Source organism: Anabrus simplex, chromosome 1 (assembly GCF_040414725.1).
Source record: "Anabrus simplex isolate iqAnaSimp1 chromosome 1, ASM4041472v1, whole genome shotgun sequence".
NCBI classification, from domain to species: domain Eukaryota; kingdom Metazoa; phylum Arthropoda; class Insecta; order Orthoptera; family Tettigoniidae; genus Anabrus; species Anabrus simplex.
The window spans coordinates 392,364,577-392,384,163 of record NC_090265.1 but is presented as its reverse complement, the minus strand read 5'-3'; the positions used below and the strand labels follow the sequence as shown (position 1 = coordinate 392,384,163).

Sequence of the window (19,587 nt, the reverse complement as noted above, 5' to 3'; positions counted from 1 at the left end):
TTTTTTTTAGACTCCATATCTAATAACATATTATCGGTAGATAAGAAGCGAAACACCAAAACGTCAACTAGAGGAGAAAGGAGTTTCCCAAGCCACTACAACGTCCTTTAAGATAACAAAATAAGTAACAGTTGCACACACATTAAGATTTAAAGAAAAAAATTTCACAATGTTCCGTATTGAACTGTATCACAATTAAATTGAAACAAGAAATAAAGTGGTTCAACCTATTCAATACAAGGAAAATAAGAAATGTAAATTTTACATTCTTATTTGATTAAAAGCGGTACCGGTTTCGACCACTATTCTGGGTCATCATCAGCCGATTAAATAAAAATATAAAACAATGCATAGGAAAACAATAAGGAAAGGATAAGTCTTTCACTAAAAGCAATTCAAGAAGCACTATAACATTATAGGGATTAGCACTGTGTGAGGTAAGATCCTAAAATCCAGAAGAAGTCGAAGATCAGTCATTTAAATGAAGCAAGGTGTAAATTCTTGAAAAGCAGCATAACATACGTAATGTCCAGCACTGTGCTTCAAAATGTTTATGAGAACTGGTGAATAGTTCTGTGAACAAACCTGCAAATACTGCTAGGTGCAAAGTTTTAATACAATTTAATAAATTTGAAGTTCTAAAATAATATAGAAGTCGAAGATAAGTCACTTGAATGAAGTAAGCTGCAAGTTCTTGAAGAGCAGCACAGCATAAGTAATGTCTGGCACTGTGCTTCTAACTACTAATGAAACTCTGTGAATAGTTCAATGATCAAGCCTGCAAATGCTGGTTAATGGTGTGAGTTACTGTAGTCACGTCCCAGTTCGTGAACCATGGGCAATGGCTGAGTGGCCTAGTAAGTGGTCCTGAGAGACGGGATACCAGTTGCTATGGAATGGGAGTGGGCATCTCAGACATATTCTGAGTCTCCTTGTGCTCAGGCGGCTAGGACTATACAATCCACCGGTGGTCCATAACCTGTTAGAGGAGAGATCCTCACATGGACTATGTGTAAGTAGGGTTGCACCCTGCTTCATGAATTTACCGAGCTCAAAACATTTTAAGCCAGCTTCGGACCTATGGGAGTAACGGTGTCCCACTCCTATTTCAGGAATACCATTGCATGCAACACAGTTTATGTTAGGCATGTAAATGGGCAAATGATGTGGGTAGATTTGTCAGTTGGAGGAATTAGGACGAGAACTGCCTCAGTGTATTCACCATGTGAGGGTACAGATGAGGATGAAATTGACAAGTTTTATGAAGCATTGAGTGACATCGTGGTCAGGGTCAACAGCAAGGATAGAATAGTGCTAATGGGCGATTTCAATGCAAGAGTTGGAAATAGAACTGAAAGATACGAAAGGGTGATTGGTAATTGTGGGGAAGATATGGAAGCTAATGGGAATGGGAAGCATTTGCTGGACTTCTGTGCTAGTATGGGTTTAGCAGTTACGAATACATTCTTCAAGCGTAAGGCTATTCACCGCTACACATGGGAGGCTAGGGGTACCAGATCCATAATAGACTATGCCTTAACCGTCTTCGAATTCAGGAAATCTGTTAGGAATGTACGAGTTTTCTGGAGATTTTTCGATGACACAGACCACTACCAATCTGTAGTGAACTAAGTATCTCTAGGCCTAGGGTAGAGAAAGTGAAATCTGTCTGCGAACGAGTAAGGGTAGAAAATCTTCAGGATGAGGAAATTAGACAGAAGTACATGGATATGATTAGTGAGAAGTTTCGAACAGTAGACGGTAAGCAGGTTCAGGATATAGAAAGAGAATGGGTGGTATACAGGGATGCTGTAGTAGAAACAGCAAGGGAATGCCTACGAACAACTGTGTGTAAAGATGGGAAAAGGTGAACATCTTGGTGGAATGATGAAGTGAGAGCAGCGTGTAAACATAAAAAGAAGGCTTATCAGAAATGGTTCCAAACAAGGGCTGAGGCAGACAGGGATTTGTACACAGATGAAAGAAACAGAGCGAAACAAATAGTTGTTGAATCCAAAAAGAAGTCGTGGGAAGATTTTGGTAATAACCTGGAAAGGCTAGGTCAAGCAGCAGGAAAACCTTTCTGGACAGTAATAAAGAATCTTAGGAAGGGAGGGAAAAAGGAAATGAACAGTGTTTTGAGTAATTCAGGTGAACTCACAATAGATCCCAGAGAATCACTGGAGAGGTGGAGGGAATATTTTGAACATCTTCTCAACAATAAAAGGAAATCTTCCTGGTGGTGTTGCGAACAGCCAAGCTCATGGGGAGGAGGAAAATGATGTTGGTGAAATTACGCTTGAGGGAGTGGAAAGGATGGTAAATAAACTCCATTGTCATAAAGCAGCAGAAATAGATGAAATCAGACTTGAAATGGTGAAGTACAGTAGGAAGGCAGGGCTGAAATTGCTTCATAGAGTAGAAAGATTAGCATGGAGTGTTGGTAATGTACTTTCAGATTGGACAAAAACAGTCATTGCACCTATCTATAAGCAAGGGAACAGGAAGGATTGCAACAACTATCGAGGTATCTCATTGATTAGTATACCAGGCAAAGCATTCACTGGCATCTTGGAAGGGAGGGTGCGATCAGTGGTTGAGAGGAAGTTGGATGAAAACCAGTATGGTTTCAGACCATAGAGAGGCTGTCAGGATCAGATTTTCAGTATGCGCCAGGTAATTGAAAAATGCTACGAGAGGAATAGGCAGTTGTGTATATGTTTCGTAGATTAGAGAAAGCATATGACAGGGTACCAAGGGAAAAGATGTTCGCCATACTGGGGGACTATGGAATAAAAGGTAGATTATTAAAATCAATCAAAGGCATGTATATTGACAATTGGGCTTCAGTGAGACTTGATGGTAGAATGAGTTCTTGGCTCAGAGAATTTACAGGGGTTAGACAAGACTGTAATCTTTCACCTTTGCTGTTCGTAGTTTACATGGATCATCTGCTGAAAGGTATAAAATGGCAGGGAGGGATTCAGTTAGGTGGAAATGTAGTAAGCAGTCTGGCCTATGCTGATGACTTGGTCTTAATGGCAGATTGTGCCAAAAGCCTGCAGTCTAATATCTTGGAACTTGAAAATAGGGGCAACGAGTATGGTATGAAAATTAGCCTTCGAAGACTAAATTGATGTCAGTAGGTAAGAAATTCAACAAAATTGAATGTCAGATTGGTGATACAAAGCTAGACCAGGTCAATAATTTCAAGTATTTAGGTTGTGTGTGTTCCCAGGATGGTATAATATAGTAAGTGAGATTGAATCAAGATGTAGTAAAGCTAATGCAGTGAGCTTGCAGTTGCGATCAACAGAATTCTGTAAGAAGGAAATCAGCTCCCAGACGAAACTATCTTTACATCGGTCTGTTTTCAGACCAACTTTGCTTTACGGGAGTGAAATCTGGGTGGACTCAGGATATCTTATTCATAAGTTATAAGAAACAGACATGAAAGTAGCGAGAATGTTTGCTGGTACAAACAGGTGGTAACAATGGCAGGAGGGTACTCGGAATAAGGAGATAAAGGCTAATTTAGGAATGAACTCGATGGATGAAGCTGTACGCATAAACCGGCTTCGGTGGTGGGGTCATGTGAGGCGAATAGGTTACCTAGGAGAATAATGGACTCAGTTATGGAGGGTAAGAGAAGTAGAGGGAGACAAAGATGACAGTGGTTAGACTCAGTTTCTAATGATTTAAAAATAAGAGGTATAGAACTAAATGAGGCCACAGCACTAGCTGCAAATAGAGGATTGTGGCAAAGTTTAGTAAATTCACAGAGGCTTGCAGACTGAACACTGAAAAGCATAACAGCCTATAATGATGATGTATGTACATCACACAGTGCTAATCCCTATAGTGTTATAGTGCTTCTTGAACTGCTTTTAGTGAAAGACTTATCCTGTACTTATTGTTTTCCTATGGATTGTTTTATATTTTTATTTAATCGGCTGGTGATGACCCAGAATAGTGGTCGGAACCGGTATTGCTTTTAATCAAATAAGAATGTAAAATTTACATTTTTTATTTTCCTTGTATTGAATAGGTTGAACCACTTTATTTCTTGTTTCAATCTAAATGTGACACACATTAAGGTTTTTTAATCTTTAATATAGATCATAACACATCATTTTATGATAGCTTTGACAACTATAAAAACATTTTAAATTAGAATAAGGGAAAGAAGAAGACATTGCAAACCATAAGCATACACCAGTGACTTAAATTTTTATAAGTATATTTTCAAGAGTGTTATTTATAGTAACTATAGTCTATGTCAATTTTAAATGAATTATTAGCCAAAGATGTCATATGTATAAGACAAAACATGTCCTAAAGTAATATAATGTGTTAGTCCTACATAAATGCAGGGCAAATAAAATACTAAGTGGAAACACTCTCTCAATTTAATTTGATTGGAGGTCAATATGGATTCAAATATGAAGTTTATAAACTGTATTACCTTCAGCAAGTGAAACAGGTCTACTCCATGATGATTACCACAGAAACTACCAGTGTGTCGTTTCTTGCCCGGCCCAGAGTACACCATGTTTCATAAGGCACATTCATCAACAGTCTGCCTGTAGATTACATTATGGAAAAGGTCTCATACACACCCACTGTTCGCAGTTATGCTCTAGAGTGCTGGCCTTCTGAGTCCAACTTGGCAGGTTTTATTCAGGCTCAGTCCAGTGGTATCTGAAGTTGATCAAATAAATCAGCCTCATGTCGGTCAGTAGATTTACTGGCAAGTAAAAGAACTCAAATCCAACTTACGGGATGCCTAAAGGACCTGGATATAGTTAAGGAATTTGTATACTTGGGGTGTGTCATCAATGAATCTGTGATAAAGCTGTGATAAACAGGTAAAAAGACATATTGTCTTAGGTCGTGCTGCAATGGTTAAACTTTCTAAGATCTGGCAGAACTGGGCAATATCAAAAGCCACGAATATGCGCTTGGTAGAACCACTAGTGTTCTCCGTCTTTTTTTTACGGCTGTGAGACCTGGACCGTGAATGCTAAAGACAAAAAGCACATTGATGCCCTTGAGATGTGGTGTTGGCGGAGAATGCTATGTGTACCCTGGACAGAAAGAAGAACTAATGTTTCCATTCTGGACGAACTCTGCATCAAGAAACGCCTATCTTCCCATGTGAGTGAGCGTTACCTCCAGTTCCTTGGCCACATTTTAAGACGAGACGGAGAGAACTTGGAGAAGGTAATTTTACAAGGCAAAACTGAAGGCAGTAAAACACGTGGAAGAACAGCAAGCAGATGGATAGATCAGGGCTACCACTTAGTAGTTTAGTAATGTTTTATTTTACCTGGCAAGATTAAGGCCTTCAGGCCTTCTCTTCCATCTACCCAGGAACTGAAATATACATATATTACATTGTATTACTTACAATAACTAGATCTAATACAAAGTAAGTGAATAATAATACAAGGATGGTGAGATTACATTAATATGAAATCAATCAGATATAATAAAAGGATAAATTCTTAAAACTAATATCCTACATGTAAAAAAAAGAGGCAATACATAAAATTTGATTTTAAAAACAAATTGGATAAGAATTTGAGACTCTCTACCAGGACATCCATAACAATAGAATGGTTGTAAGTAGCAGCATCAAGTTTACAGATGATCCTTAGTGGTGCATAAAATGTCTCCAAAGTGCTTCCTTGAAAGTGCGAATAGAGCTTAACCCCCTGATACTTTCGGGGAGGAGGTTCCACTCACGGCAGGCCATTACTGCGAATGATTTATCGTAAATGGCAGTTCTATGGGTAGGTAAAGCAAGGATGGAACTATTAGCAGATCTGGTGTTAAGACTGTGATAAGAGGATAGGTAAAATGGCTGTGAAGAATGAAGGATTTTATGGAGATGGCATAGGGTATGCACAGTGCCACGGATTTCTAGTCGGGACCAAGATAGGTGGTTATATGAAGGAGTTACATGGTCATAGTACCGTAGATTACAGACATATCTCACGCATGCATTTTGACCACGTTGTAATCTGCTCAATAACTTGCCCCGAACGTCTCTATAAATCACGTCACAATAGTCAAAATGAGGAAAAAACCAGAGCTTCTACCAGTATTTTTTTTTAGTTTTTCAGGAAATAAGTATTTATACCCGTGTACTTCAGATCATATTAACGAAATGTGAAAACCGCTCGGGATGGAGACATCTTGTCAAGGTTGCAACACGGAAATGATGGTGTTATGAGGTCATGACGCTCAGTAATGAGCAAAACGACTAATGATGATGATGAAAAGAACTCCAGCAGGATAAAATTCTGGGACCTCAGCATCTCCAAAAATCATGAAAATGTAGTAAGTGGGTCGTAAAACCAATAACATTATTATTACACTTATGTCAGTATGGACTGACAGTTGCTCTAGCATCATCAGATGGAGGCCTGGGTGTGCAATTGCTGTCTTAGCAGCATACAGTTGATTTGTTAAGATATTTCTATGGTCAGTGGGGTTATATTGTGGAGAAACGTGGACATTCAATGCTGGTTGACTATTCATATTTAGGCATTTTAAATGTGGTGCTGGAGGCACCTGCTTAAGATTCCTTGGACAGATCAAGTTATAAATGTGAACGTACTTAATCGAGTTGGTGAAGGAAGAGTACCGCTTGGGCAACTTCGTGAAAGATGACTCACACGGATTGGGCACAAGCTGTGTCAAAGAGGCTTACTACAAGACATAATGGCAGAATGAATGAATAAATGAATGAATGAATGAATGAATGAATCAATCAATCTTGGCTTTTTTATTTTCCTTACCACCTCCCAAATCACCACTTTGCTTTCTGCCATAGAGGAGAAACTCATCTTGTATAGAGTGTTGAAAGTAATTTGGGTAGGCAAGTAGAGAAAAAGAAAGGCCTGATTTACAGATTTATGTTAATGATGTGACACTCAAGTAAGTATGTGTAGATCATGGAAAGAAACATACAGGTGTAATTCAAGTCATATATAGACATATAAATTACATCCCATTTTAGGGATGCAAGATTAAAAAGAAGAAAGTCTTTATTCAGCTTATTTTTGCGGATGGTGGAGACACCCAAACTCATTTTGGTTTTGAGGCCAGGAGTTTAAGGCTGGATGCCTTCCTGATGTCACATTATTTTTGAGATGACAATCTCAATCTAGGACTGACTGGAATTCAAACCTCAGTCCGCCAAGTGGGAAGCCAGCAATTAAACCACTGTGGTTTATGTTCCATGTGACATCATAGATTCAATCAATCAATCAATCAATCAATCAATCAATCAATCAATCAATCAATCAATCAATCAATCAATCAATCAATCAATCACTTACCGAGCTCGACAGCTGCAGTCACTTAAGTGCGGCCAATACCCAGTAATCGGGAGGTAATGGGTTTGAGTCCCACTGTCGGCAGCCCTGAAGATGGTTTTCCGTGGTTTCCCATTTTCACACCAGGCAAATGCTGGGGCTGTACCTTAATTAAGCCTTTCCTATCGCATCATCACCATAAGACATCTGTGTCGATGCAACGTAAAACAAAAACAAAATCAATCAATCAATCAATCAATCAATCAATCAATCAATCAATCAATCAATCAATCAATCAATCAATCAATCAATCAATCAATTTAAGATTTTTCAACACTTGTCATCTTATTTGGATATCTGAATGCACGATCTATAAGCGTGATTTATTTTCAGAGAAAAAGAAATCTTACTCTGAAGCAACATTTTATCTTGAGTAATAAATAAGTTATAGGATGGTGAGTGACTACAAAAAAAACCTAGACAATGTTTTGACATGGTAAACAGGATGAAAAGTCAGGTTGTAAATTTCACCAACAAACCCCACAGTTGGCAGCCCTGAAGATGGTTTTCTGTGGCTTGCCAGGCAAATGCTGGAGCTGTACCGTAATTAAGTCCACAGCTGCTTCCTTCCTACTTCAAGCCCTTCCTGTACCATCGTTGCCATAAGACCTATCTGCACCGGTGCGACGTAAAACCAATTGTTAAAAAAAATTTCACCAAGAGGAAAAGTCCTCTCTGTTTTAATTACTGTGTTGTTGGAGTGATAGTCGCTCTTGAGTATCACTTAAGTACAATTTATTTTTCCATTTGGGAGATAGTGGATTAGAACTCCACTGTCAGCAGTCCTGAAGATTGTTTCCCGTGGTTTCCCATTTTTGCACCAGGCAAATGCTGGGGCTCTACCTTAATTAAGGCCACGGCTGCTTCCTTCCCGCTCCTAGCCCTTTTCTGTCCCATTGTCGCCGTAAGACCGATCTGTGTCGGTGCTAGGTAAAGCCAAAAAAAAAAAAAAAAAAAAACTTTGTATACAATGTGCTATTTTGGAATGATAATTCATTCATAGTGGGCAATATTCTGAGCATCAAAAAGGTCTCCTGCAAAGCACTATCTTTGTTCTTGTTCAAGAGGATTTGTGTGTGTGTGTGTGTTCTAATTTGGATTGAAACTCGTATGATTAGCATGTATGCAGTAAGTCATACAGATAGAACCATGTTTCATCTCCAATTATTATATTTTCAGAAGAACCTACTTGATCAACCATAGCTTAGGCCTCTAGCATGAGCATTTCATTTTGCTGTCTTAAAAGAGTTTGCCAAAAATGGGAAACATTTAGGGCTGCCAACCCACAATCACCTGAATGGAAACTAACAAGTACATAACTTGTGCCATAATAATGAATTCGCTTGGTTGGGAACCATGGAGTGACATACTGGATACACATGAAAATCTTTGTGGAGATTTCTGTTAACAGTGCCAACTCATATTTTCACTCCTGTTGTACTGTTAGTACTCTGTCAGTTACATAATGTGAAACTATATGAATTTTTAATGATTTCAATCACTTCTTAAAGTTGTTGCATGTCCGCTGTGCTGATCGTCATCCACACTCGTAGGACTATCATGAAAATGCCATGCTATTTCAATACAAACTTCTACAACTTCAGAATTGTTCATATCTTTGAAGGATGAGGGTAGTAAATCACAATGCATACTGTACTCAAGATTTTTTCAAGTCTAAACAAAAAAAAAAGTGAGTGAGTAAATAAACAGCTCTCAACAATAGTGTATGTGGTGATCATTACAGTATATTAAGGGGAAGTGCAATTAGTTAACAGACAACGATGTCCATGGCCATTATTAAGACTCCACGAGTCAAAACTCCCTTAATAATTAAAATTTCCATAAAAATAAGGTATTATATTTCCATTTCTATTTATTCAATGAATAATGAACTGCATAATTATAATTCAAAATGTTATTTATGCTTATGAAATTATCTAGGACTATGACAGAGTTAGGATCAGAACTCAAAATGTAATATCTGAAAAGGTATGTGGTATTTAAAACAAAATATAAAATCAATAATAATGGTGATTAAATGTCATTTGTTTAAATTATATTATCATTTATTAACTGCTGTCTGAATACAATATATATAGCTACACTTAGTGAAAACATTTTCAAATAATAGTCATACTGTATATAGAAAAATATTGGAACCTGTATTTCCATTATTCAGTCTATAAAAAATACATCAATGGCAAAAAAGGCCCTTTTTAAAAACTAGTATTTATTCTTTTTGATAATATAAGGCATAGAATTGTACTACACACTGACATTCTTTTTTCACTTTTCTGCAGTGTAATAAAACAGCATATCAAAGTTTACAGAGTGCATGGAAGACAAATTGGTAATGAAAATGGTGAATGGCTATTCTTGCATGTTTTTTCAAAGAATCAGTGATTAACTTGTAAGATCTGAAGAAAACTTTATTACAAAGCAATCAAATAAAATGAGGCATTTAACATTATCATTAGCGGTGAAGTCTGAGAGTTGACAGGGTAAGTTAAGTTTTCCAAATATGTTATGAATAAATAAAACCAAATATCTTAAAAAAAAAAAAAAAAAAAAAACTACTGAAAGGTTTGAGCAGTGAATCTGTGTAGCGAAGGCCTACCTAGCAAGCAAATGGTGTTTTGTTCCTGGCAACGCCCATGGTAAGCAAAGTGAGTTCAGCCTTCCCTGGTTGTCTGATGGGCGGGGAGAGAGGCTGCCCACTGACATGCACACTTATAAATTCTCCCTGTGTGTCTAGGTACAGCATCTTTAGGCAGACTTCCTTCAGCAAGTTACCGTCTCTAGATTGAAAAAATAGTTTATGTATCTTATGGCTATTTCACAAAATGTACCTACTTAATGTTACGTAAAGATTCAAATAGATGTCTTACATTCTACAAATCACTTCTTATAGATATACGTATATTAGATTGTATCTTCCTTCAACAGAAAAACAACAATGGAGAGAGAGTGTACACACTGACAGTGACCTATTCGACTTAGTTGACTTTTCAAAAATAAATTCTGTCAGGTGTCAGTCTTTTGGAGGGGCTGCCTGGCCGAGGCGGTAAAGGCGTGCTCGGTTCGCCCGGAAGGATGTGGGTTCGAATCCCCGTCAGGAAGTCGTAAAATTGAAGAAACGAGATTTCCAGTTCCGGAGGTGCATATGGCCCTGAGGTTCACTCAGCCTACACCAAAAATGAGTACCAGGTTAATTGCTGGGAACAAGGTGGCTGGGCGTAGAGCTAACCACTCTACCCCATCACGTGCTGAGGTTAACAATGGTGGAAGCCTTTACTTTCCACTCCTCCAAGGGCCTTCATGGCCTGTACGGAGGTGATTTTGCTTTGCTTTTGCTTTGTTTTGTCAGTCTTTTGACCAAAAATAGCTGATTTTAAAGTAAGAACAGCCTGTCATATGCTAAATATTTCTCAGAAAGATAGAAAATATTTCAAGAAATGCAGCAAGCCAACAAGAAATACTGGTGGTTGGCAGGGAACTAAACAACATATCATTGTTGTTGTTGTTATTATTATTATTATTATTATTATTATTATTATTATTATTATTATAACAGGTTGCATTCTATTCAGCTATCCCATAGAAAATTCCCATGCTTTGCCACTGATTAGCACTAGGTTTAAATATATGATCCTGCATTATCTATAGCACATGTCAGATCCATGAGTAAATTGGAAATAAGTGCAGTTAACTGCCTCATATGTCCGACTCGTTGGCTGAACGGTCAGCGTACTGGCCTTCGGTTCAGAGGGTCCCGGGTTCGATTTCCGGCCGGGTCGGGGATTTTAACCTTAACTGGTTAATTCCAATGGCACGGGGGCTGGGTGTATGTGTTGTCTTCATCATCATTTCATCCTCATCACGACGCGCAGGTCGCCTACGGGAGTCAAATAGAAAGACCTGCACCTGGCGAGCCGAACCCATCCTGGGATATCCCGGCACTAAAAGCCATACGACATTTCATTTACTGCCTCATATGCAAAAAATCTTCAGGTGATATTTTCACTCCATTATCCTAACCAAGGTAAGAAAAAAATTAAGAAACAAATTTAAATACAGACAAATCCTTTAAGAAAGCTATATAAGTAAGTATTCATGAATTTAAACCTATAATTCTTTTGGTCTTACTGAAAATACAGTATGGGCCACAGGAACCTGACTATTTCTAAAGTAGAATGAATTTACGTGGAAAGTGGACACACTGTGTGCTTGCATAACAGATGCCACTTATGTGACAATGGAGCAGTCAACAACTGCACATTAGGCGTTCATAATAGAAACTTAACAACAACAAATTTTTTAAAAAATATTGATGTCTCAGTAGCTACAATGCAGTGAATATTATGTCATTTCCACATTCCACATCATGGTGCCATCCCTAGCCGGAACACCATCAAATTATTTTAAATTAGCCCTGAGCATTCAACCAGGAAACATGCTGCTGCCTTTCATTTATACTGTAACAGTGTAAGAATTCTACTCAAGGAGTTGCACTTTCTGGTCTAGAAAGCCAAGGATAATGGCTGAGAGGATTTGTTGTGACTCCTCAAAATCTACATACCTTCGGGCTGAGCAGCACTCGCTTGGTAGGCCATGGCCCTTCAGGGCTGTTGCACCATGGGGAAAAGGTGGGGGAATTGCACTTTCATTCTATAAAATGGTAGGAGTGCAAGGGCTAAATGTGCATGACAAAGCACACAGAATGGCATGCTCTAAGAACGCTCTTAACATTTTCATTTATGCAGTACAGTGAACAAACAAAATTTTCGTTACTGGTTTCTTTCTTTCTTTCTTGCTTTCTTTGATGTAAATGGTTTGCAACCTCCAGCTGCTTCAAATGTATCCTGTACAAAGTCCTTGTGTAACTGTCTGGTACAGGGTGGCATGTTTTGGGACAACTACCTTGTATTTTTTTGGAAAGAATAATCAAGTTGTCACGGTGACATCTACTTTGCTATAGAACTGCAACATTGTGGAATAGATCGGAGATTGTATGGTTCCGGTAACACAGAGCAACAGGCCACACTGCTGGAGCAACTAAGGTTAAGTTATAAGGAGAATTCCACCTTTCAATACTTGTCAATTTCTTATAACAGTTTTATTGTTTACATGACATATTGACAAGTACTGGAAGGTGGGATTCTCCTTATAACTTAACCTTAGTTGTGTTGTTGAGCCAATATGGGACAAAATATGAGATTTATAAGCTGCTGGAGCATCCATAGCGATGGTTCGAAAAATGTTTCCAAGTCATGCGATTTCCAGAGAAGGAAACGTTCCATGGCCAGCTCGTTTGTCAGTATGTGACTATTTTCTCTAGGCCTACCGTAAGTCTCAAGTATTTGTTCACAAACCTAGGGAACAATAACGAACTCCAGGATGAAACAAAGGAAGCTATTGCAGCCATACCAAACACCATGATTCAAGCAGTGATGCTAAACCTGTGTGATGGACTGTAGCAGTGTAGGACAAATGTCAGAAAAAAATTGAAAAATCAGTTGTTCAATGAGGAATACTGTATAAATGGCATTCTATTTCCTATACGGGGGCATGATTAGCTTAATGGCTTAGCTACTAGCTTCCCATCTGGAAGGCTAAGGTTCGAATTCCAGTTGATATTTTCATATCAAAAATCATGTGGTGTCATGAAGGGCATCAGGTTTAAACCAAAATGAGCCTGGGAGGATCCAGTGATCCCAGAAATAATTTGGAGAAGCTGCCGGTAGTTTATTGTTCAGTAACAATAAATAAAAACTAGTTTTATTTCATAATTTTAATTTAATTAATTCTGAAAATCATCAGGTTTCCATGACCCACCCTGTATTATATAGTGGGCCTAGTTTTAATGGAAAACTTTCTTGCTATGGCCATTCACCCTATCATTCTCAAAATATCTTACGGTTAATAATAAAGATAAAAGAATAATGGGTGCTAAATATGAGAAAACAATCAATGTGTTAGGTATGACTGAGACTGATATACGCTGGTCACTGGAAATGAAGGGAATGTCTTTATACTGGTATGGCTGGAAATGCTTTCGCTCTCTTGCTGAGGGTGATCTGTGCGATGATATGTATGCATATGCACTTTGAGGCTGTACTTGTTTTTGAATACTTTCTTGCAAGCTGGACAACACTGCTGCTTACAAACGCCAGAATGACGGATCCTCATGTGTTTCAGAAGGTTTGATTTGTTCGAGATAATTTTGTTGCACAAAGGACAAGGACGACTCATGAACCGATCTGCAAAAATAACAAAAAATATGTTGATATTAAACTGAAAATAGCTGGAAAAATTAAACAAAATACTGTCAGGTAGAGACAAGAGTTCTCAAGATACAGGTAACCTGTCTTCTGGTTACATTTCCAACCAGTCCAGTAAATGCATTCTGGGGTTTTAATTAAGACCAATCAATAACAGAAGAGGTTGAGTCAAGGAATAAAACATTTCAAATAAATAATATCCACAAGATAATTAATAAAGAGTAATGATGTTTGTTAAGGATATTTTATCAACTTATTTCAATCATCAATGGTTTGCATTCTATGAAAAAGTCTCAATAAGAGTAGTCTTCCTGACACATTTTTCAACAAGTTCATCCGTTTACAAGTTTATTATGCAGCTCTAGATGGATATACTCTTAAACATATCCTGTCCTTTACAAAGGATTCTATTGGTTTCCATATGAGATTTAGTGAAAAATGAAAGGATATGTGGAGGTAGGTAAAGGCACAAACAGGTTCCAGAAAGACCATTTCAGGAATCATATCTAGTACCAGAAGTCATTTTCAATAGTTTAATGTAAGTTATTTCCATTTTATGTAAAATAAAAATTAAAACCAAGATCTTACTGTTTTGGTTTAGCAACATCTTGGTTCAAACCATCTCATTACACTGCCATCTGGAGAGATTACACATAACTTACTAGGAATTTGAATTTAGCAACAAGAACAAATACTCAGCTAAGAATTATGCTATTCTGGCAATAACTGGTATAACTGGCAATCATATGAAATTTAGTGAAAAATGAAAGGGTATGTGGAGGGAGGTAAAGGCAGAAACAGGTTCCAGAAAGACCATTTTAGGAATCATTAATGAGCAAGGGGAGTGTATATGAGACAGCAGAAGTATTTAGTAAGCAGCATGTATAGAAAGTTGGACATAAAGATAATATCCAGGTAGAGAAGGTGACTCATACTAACAAAGTACTGAAGTTTACCTACGATAAAGTCTACAAAAAGATACAAAAGTTGAAAGCTAAGAAAGCATCTAGAACTGATAAGATTTCTGGGAATATACTGAAGGCAATGGGTTAGGATATAGTACAAGATTTGAAGTACCCGACCTCGATAGATGGGCCATAAAAGTGGTTCAAGTAAACGGGGAAAAGCAATCTGATTCATAGCTGTTACTGTCTGCAGGTAGTAACTATACCAAATGAATGGAGAGTTACTACAGCAGCCCCAGTGTACAAAAGATAAACATTAAGCGGATGATTGCAGGCCAGTCAGCTTGCAATCAAGATACAGCTTTTTAATAACTAGACAAGTTTGAAAAATTACCAACTGGTTTGATACAAGGCGGTTTTCATGATTCCAGCAAGATACAGCAGATATATCAGATTCAGGAGGGTTAAATGGAGTGTACTGCTATTGATCTATCCAAAGCTTTTGATGATTATGGGACACTACTGACGAAAATGAGGGCTACTGGACTAGACCAAAGTCTGACTGAATGGGTGGCTAAATTTCTAGAAAACAACTCAGAGAATTAGAGTAAGTACAGCATTAACCGATCTTGTAATTATTAAGAAGGGTGATTGCATAAGGCAGTATTTCTGGACAGGTTTTCTTCTGTTTGTTACAGGTCAAACACAATTTTAGGAGAAAGTAGTTCTTCCTGGGTCAAACTGATATATCTGACAAGTGATATGATGGACTAGTTTGGCCTAGTCCACACTAGTTTGTCCTATTGGATTACTGAATAAACTAACGAGGCCAAACTGTTATACCTGACAACCAATAGGATACGATAAACTAGCTTTTCCTAGTCTGAACTAGTTCCAGTGAACATAATATACGAATTGATTAAATTTAGGCAGTGCGTCAATAATTGGGAGCTTTAGTAGTTAAGCTGATGTTAAGCAGGATTGTTGTTTGAATGTGATCATTTCTAGTATACAAGACTGCTTTCACGTGTAAAATTTGTTTACAATTTGCTTTAAGTTGCACTGACACAGACAGGCGACGATGGGACAGGAAAGTGCTAGGAGTGGGAAGAAAGTGGCCAAGGCCTTAATTAAGGTACAGCCCCAGCATTTGCCTGGTGTGAAAATGAGAAACTATGGAAAACCATCTTCAGGGGTGCCAACAGCGGGGTTCGAAACCACTCTCTCCTGAATACTGGCCACACTTAAGCAATAGCAGCTATCGAGTTTGGTGCTTTCATGTGTACGAAACTGTTTTAACTTTTTGTATTATTCAGTTTTACAGCACTTTGTTTATTACTGTGTTTATCTAAATGATGGATGAGACTTTGTCAAGTGGTAAAATAACTCCAAAAAATTGAGGGAGAGATTCTGGGCAGAGATTTTAAGATCAGAGATTGAAAAATGGACTTTTGTAGTGAAAATTGGAGGAATAAGGAATTGTAAGAAATGAAGATAATAAGAATACAAAATATTACCTTTCAGATGATTAAATATATAACGTTATTGATGTTGCTCACATGAAGGTACGGCATGGCAGTCATGACGGAATGTTGGCTGAAACGCCTAAACAACTTGGAAACATAACAAAGGAAATATACTACGATGGCCTAGAATGAAAACCTCGTATCTCACTAAGTTCTTCCTGTCCATTACTTCCCTTAAGACTGGTTAAGCCTCCCAGCCACACATGAATACGCAGTTCTGACGTGTGAAGGAAAATGAACCGTATCGTACTGTACTATAGGAAAGTATGTCTGCGTGACGTATTTACTGACTCCTACAGTATAATTTTATAAGGTTCATTTTCCTTTACGCATCAGCATAGGAAAATAAACCCAATGAACATTGTTCTGATGGACTGCATATTCATGTGTGGCTGGGAGGCGTGGCCAGTCTTAAGGCAAATAATAGCTAGGAAGAACTTTTTGAGATACGAGGTATTCAATCTAGGCCATCGACTAGAGTTCCGTTAATCTGAAAGTCCGGTTAATCCGAACTGAAATTTCAATTAAAAAAAAAAAAAATTCTCCTCATTGAAATGAAAAAACATATTATAGAATGAAGATTTACTTGTATTTTATTAGTCATATTTTAGTAGAATAACGTAATGTAAACATATCTTTACAAAGTCTGTTAGTTTCTTTTGCCATAGTGATTGAAACCGACTCGAAGATGCAGTGTTAAACCAGCGTCTCATAAACATCACATCAATGGGTATAGCAGCTGAGTGTTGCTCGACGTAGCATATGGCAAGTTCTAAGGTGGCAGCGGCATCTGAATGTGACACTAATTGTTCATTGTGGTCTTCTTCATCATCACTCTGTTTCTCATCAACTCCAGATTCTTTCTCCACCATAGCTACAATTTCTTGGTCTGTTTGTAATTGATGACAGTCAGTTTCCATCCACTCGCTAATGTCATTTTCATTGGCTTCCTCACACCCAGGAAGTTGCTGAACGATTTCAAGGAGATTGACATTTGCAGACGCTTCTGAGAGAGAGGCAGAACTATTAAATAAACATCACAAGCAGCTCTTTGCATCCCAGGCACAATGCAAAAGTGTAACCTGTTACCGTATTTTAGCAGTTTTATGAGACAAGTTTTAACCTAGTTTTAGTCGTTTTCTCCTCTATGGGTTCTCAACTACCCTACTGTAATTTTATACAGTATTTTATTAATGTAACTGCTAAAGAATGGACGTTTCAAATTACAGTATGTACTGTACTGTTTTGTACAAACTATGTTCCTCAGACGGTTGAGGCGCTGGCCTTCTGACCCCAACTTGGCAGGTTCGATCCAGGCTCAGTCCGGTGGTATTTGAAGGTGCTCAAATACGTCAGCCTCGTGTAAGTAGATTTACTCGCACGTAAAAGAACTCCTGTGGTTGAAAATCCCGGCATCTAGGCGCCTCCGGAAACCGTAAAAGTAGTTAGCGGGACGTAAAAACAATAACATTATTATTGGAAAATATTTTCTGGTTAATCTGAAAATTTCGTAATCCAAACAGACTCTGGTCCCAATTAGTTCGCATTAACGAGACTCTACTGTATGTCTTTTTTTTGTCCATGTGTGCAGTTTGTCAAGAAAAGAAGATGAAGAGGAAAAGGTGTTGGTTTCTGAGCTGATTCTTCACTTGGAAATAAACAGTGAAGGAGATCAGTTGATAACAAGTTGATCTTGTCAACTTTGACGCACCATAGGGAAATTGTAAATTTATAATGGTGTATCAGGATCACCTAACTAATGCTGGTTTGCTTCGTGCCTTGCAAACTGTATCAGAGGTACACCCGCCCCGTACAGTTAAATTAAGCACTTTGGAGAATGCCATCTGATATATGAAGTTTGCAACAACTAATACAAGAAGTTTGGAACTTTTTCCTACAGATGTCACTACTATAAATTTATGTTATGCCCTCTGGTGTGAAGACTGCCTATTAAAATTGTAGAGTAATTTTGTATTCTAAAGTTTACTAAACTGAATAGTTTATTCTTTGTTTTTGGTGTGTTAAAGTTTACAACACTTCTCTCTCTTCCCACCAACTTAAGATGTTGGCCAATAGAAAATTTTGTATATTTATTTTTCATCCAATCAACATTGTCTGGTATTTATTTAATTATCCAATAAGAATTGGGGGTGTGTCCGGCCTTAGCCTAGAGTATTCTGGAACTTTCAACTCGGGTATAAAAGCTGGCACATTTTCAGACCAGGTTGTCTTATTGATCGCTCCAGTCTTTGTGCGTGTTTTCGTAAAGGGAGGCGGAGGCGCCTCGTCCATCTTAGGGGAGGTCCACCAGCTCAAGGCAATGGCAGATCCAGTCTAAGATCTGATAGGTTTTTGAAGTTAGCTTGGTCCGTGGTGTAAGGGGCAATGCGTCCGCCTGTCACCCAGCAGCCCCGGGTTCGATTCCCAGCCAGGTCAGGGATTTTAAATTGTAATGATTAATATCCCTGGCCTGGGGACTGGGTATTTGTGATGCCCTTAATATTCCTTTCCTCACACACAACATTCCACACTACTGCCATTCCAATGACATGCAGGTTCATACAATATGATGCCAGTAGGGGCAAAAGATCCACATGGGTTGACACCCCAAACAAATAGTATAAAAAATACATTCAAAAAAGCTTGAGGAGAAGGTTTCAAACCTTTAGTAATGGAACTTCATTTTTATAAAGTGTAAATTTCAAACTCTAAATGTAAATTTCAAACAAGTTGAAAGAACTTAGCTGAAATCAGGGAATAGAGAATGAGATACACTCTCAAATTCCCTTTCAACTAGCTTGTGACGTGACTATGATTTTGTAATCTTTTCTATGTTGTAATTTCGATAACTTAATTATTCTCTCCATCTAGTCACCTCAGTTATATAGGCTTAGCCTCTGTAACATCGGGCCATAAGCACAAACAGGATTTTTTGCATTCAATTTTAAATTTCTTGGAGTGCAAGAGATTGTCTCCTTTCCATTCTGGATTTTGGGCCAATAAGTTAACCTCTTGTTTTTACCAAAGGCCTTGTAATATGGGTACATGCTACCCCTGTTACAATCAATGTCATTCCTTTTCAAGTTAAAGATATCAGGTTGTTGAGCATTCCATATGGTGAATACTTTGGCCTTGTGATATGTAGGTTGTGCCTTTGATAGGCCTGAACATTTCTGGAAATAGGTTACTAAATGTAAATTTATAGAGCAAAGACGCTCCTTCTATTAATGTAAAGGTTGAATGGTGCCTTTGGAAGGCTGTAATGCTATAATGTTTGGAGAGTAGTCTCCTAGATAATTTTGTGCAAAGGTGCTGTTTTAAGATTGTATATTTTGGATAGTATGTTCTTACTACTGATGTAAAAGAAATTGGGAGGCCCATCTCCTTGACTGTTTGTTGAAAGGAGCCTCAGTGCTCACGGAGCATTTATAATTAGGGAGCTTCAAGCTCAAATTTGTTAATTGATTATTATTCGATTTTCTAAAATTGT

At 38.0% G+C, this 19,587-nt stretch overlaps 1 protein-coding gene and 1 long non-coding RNA gene across 7 annotated transcripts in view; both read right to left on the bottom strand.

The window, feature by feature from the left end:
* The window catches only part of LOC136856828 (protein abrupt), a 248,091-nt gene that overhangs the window by 50,636 nt on the left and 177,868 nt on the right, over positions 1-19,587 (bottom strand). Inside the window, exon 5 of one of the 6 annotated variants that reach the window (XM_068224980.1) lies at positions 12,216-13,645. The exons of 4 other annotated variants lie outside the window; for them this stretch is intronic. In XM_068224980.1, the coding sequence (XP_068081081.1) occupies positions 13,353-13,645 (293 nt within the window). In that variant the 3' untranslated portion in view covers positions 12,216-13,352. Of the gene's footprint in view, positions 1-12,215; positions 13,646-19,587 lie in introns of those variants that run through there. One more of the 6 variants, XM_068224984.1, reaches the window with a different exon arrangement.
* LOC137496923 (uncharacterized) lies at positions 10,582-12,176 on the bottom strand. The gene is made up of 2 exons (XR_011017517.1): positions 11,375-12,176; positions 10,582-11,098 (listed from the first exon to the last, which is right to left on the bottom strand). It is a non-coding gene; the product is annotated as an uncharacterized lncRNA (long non-coding RNA).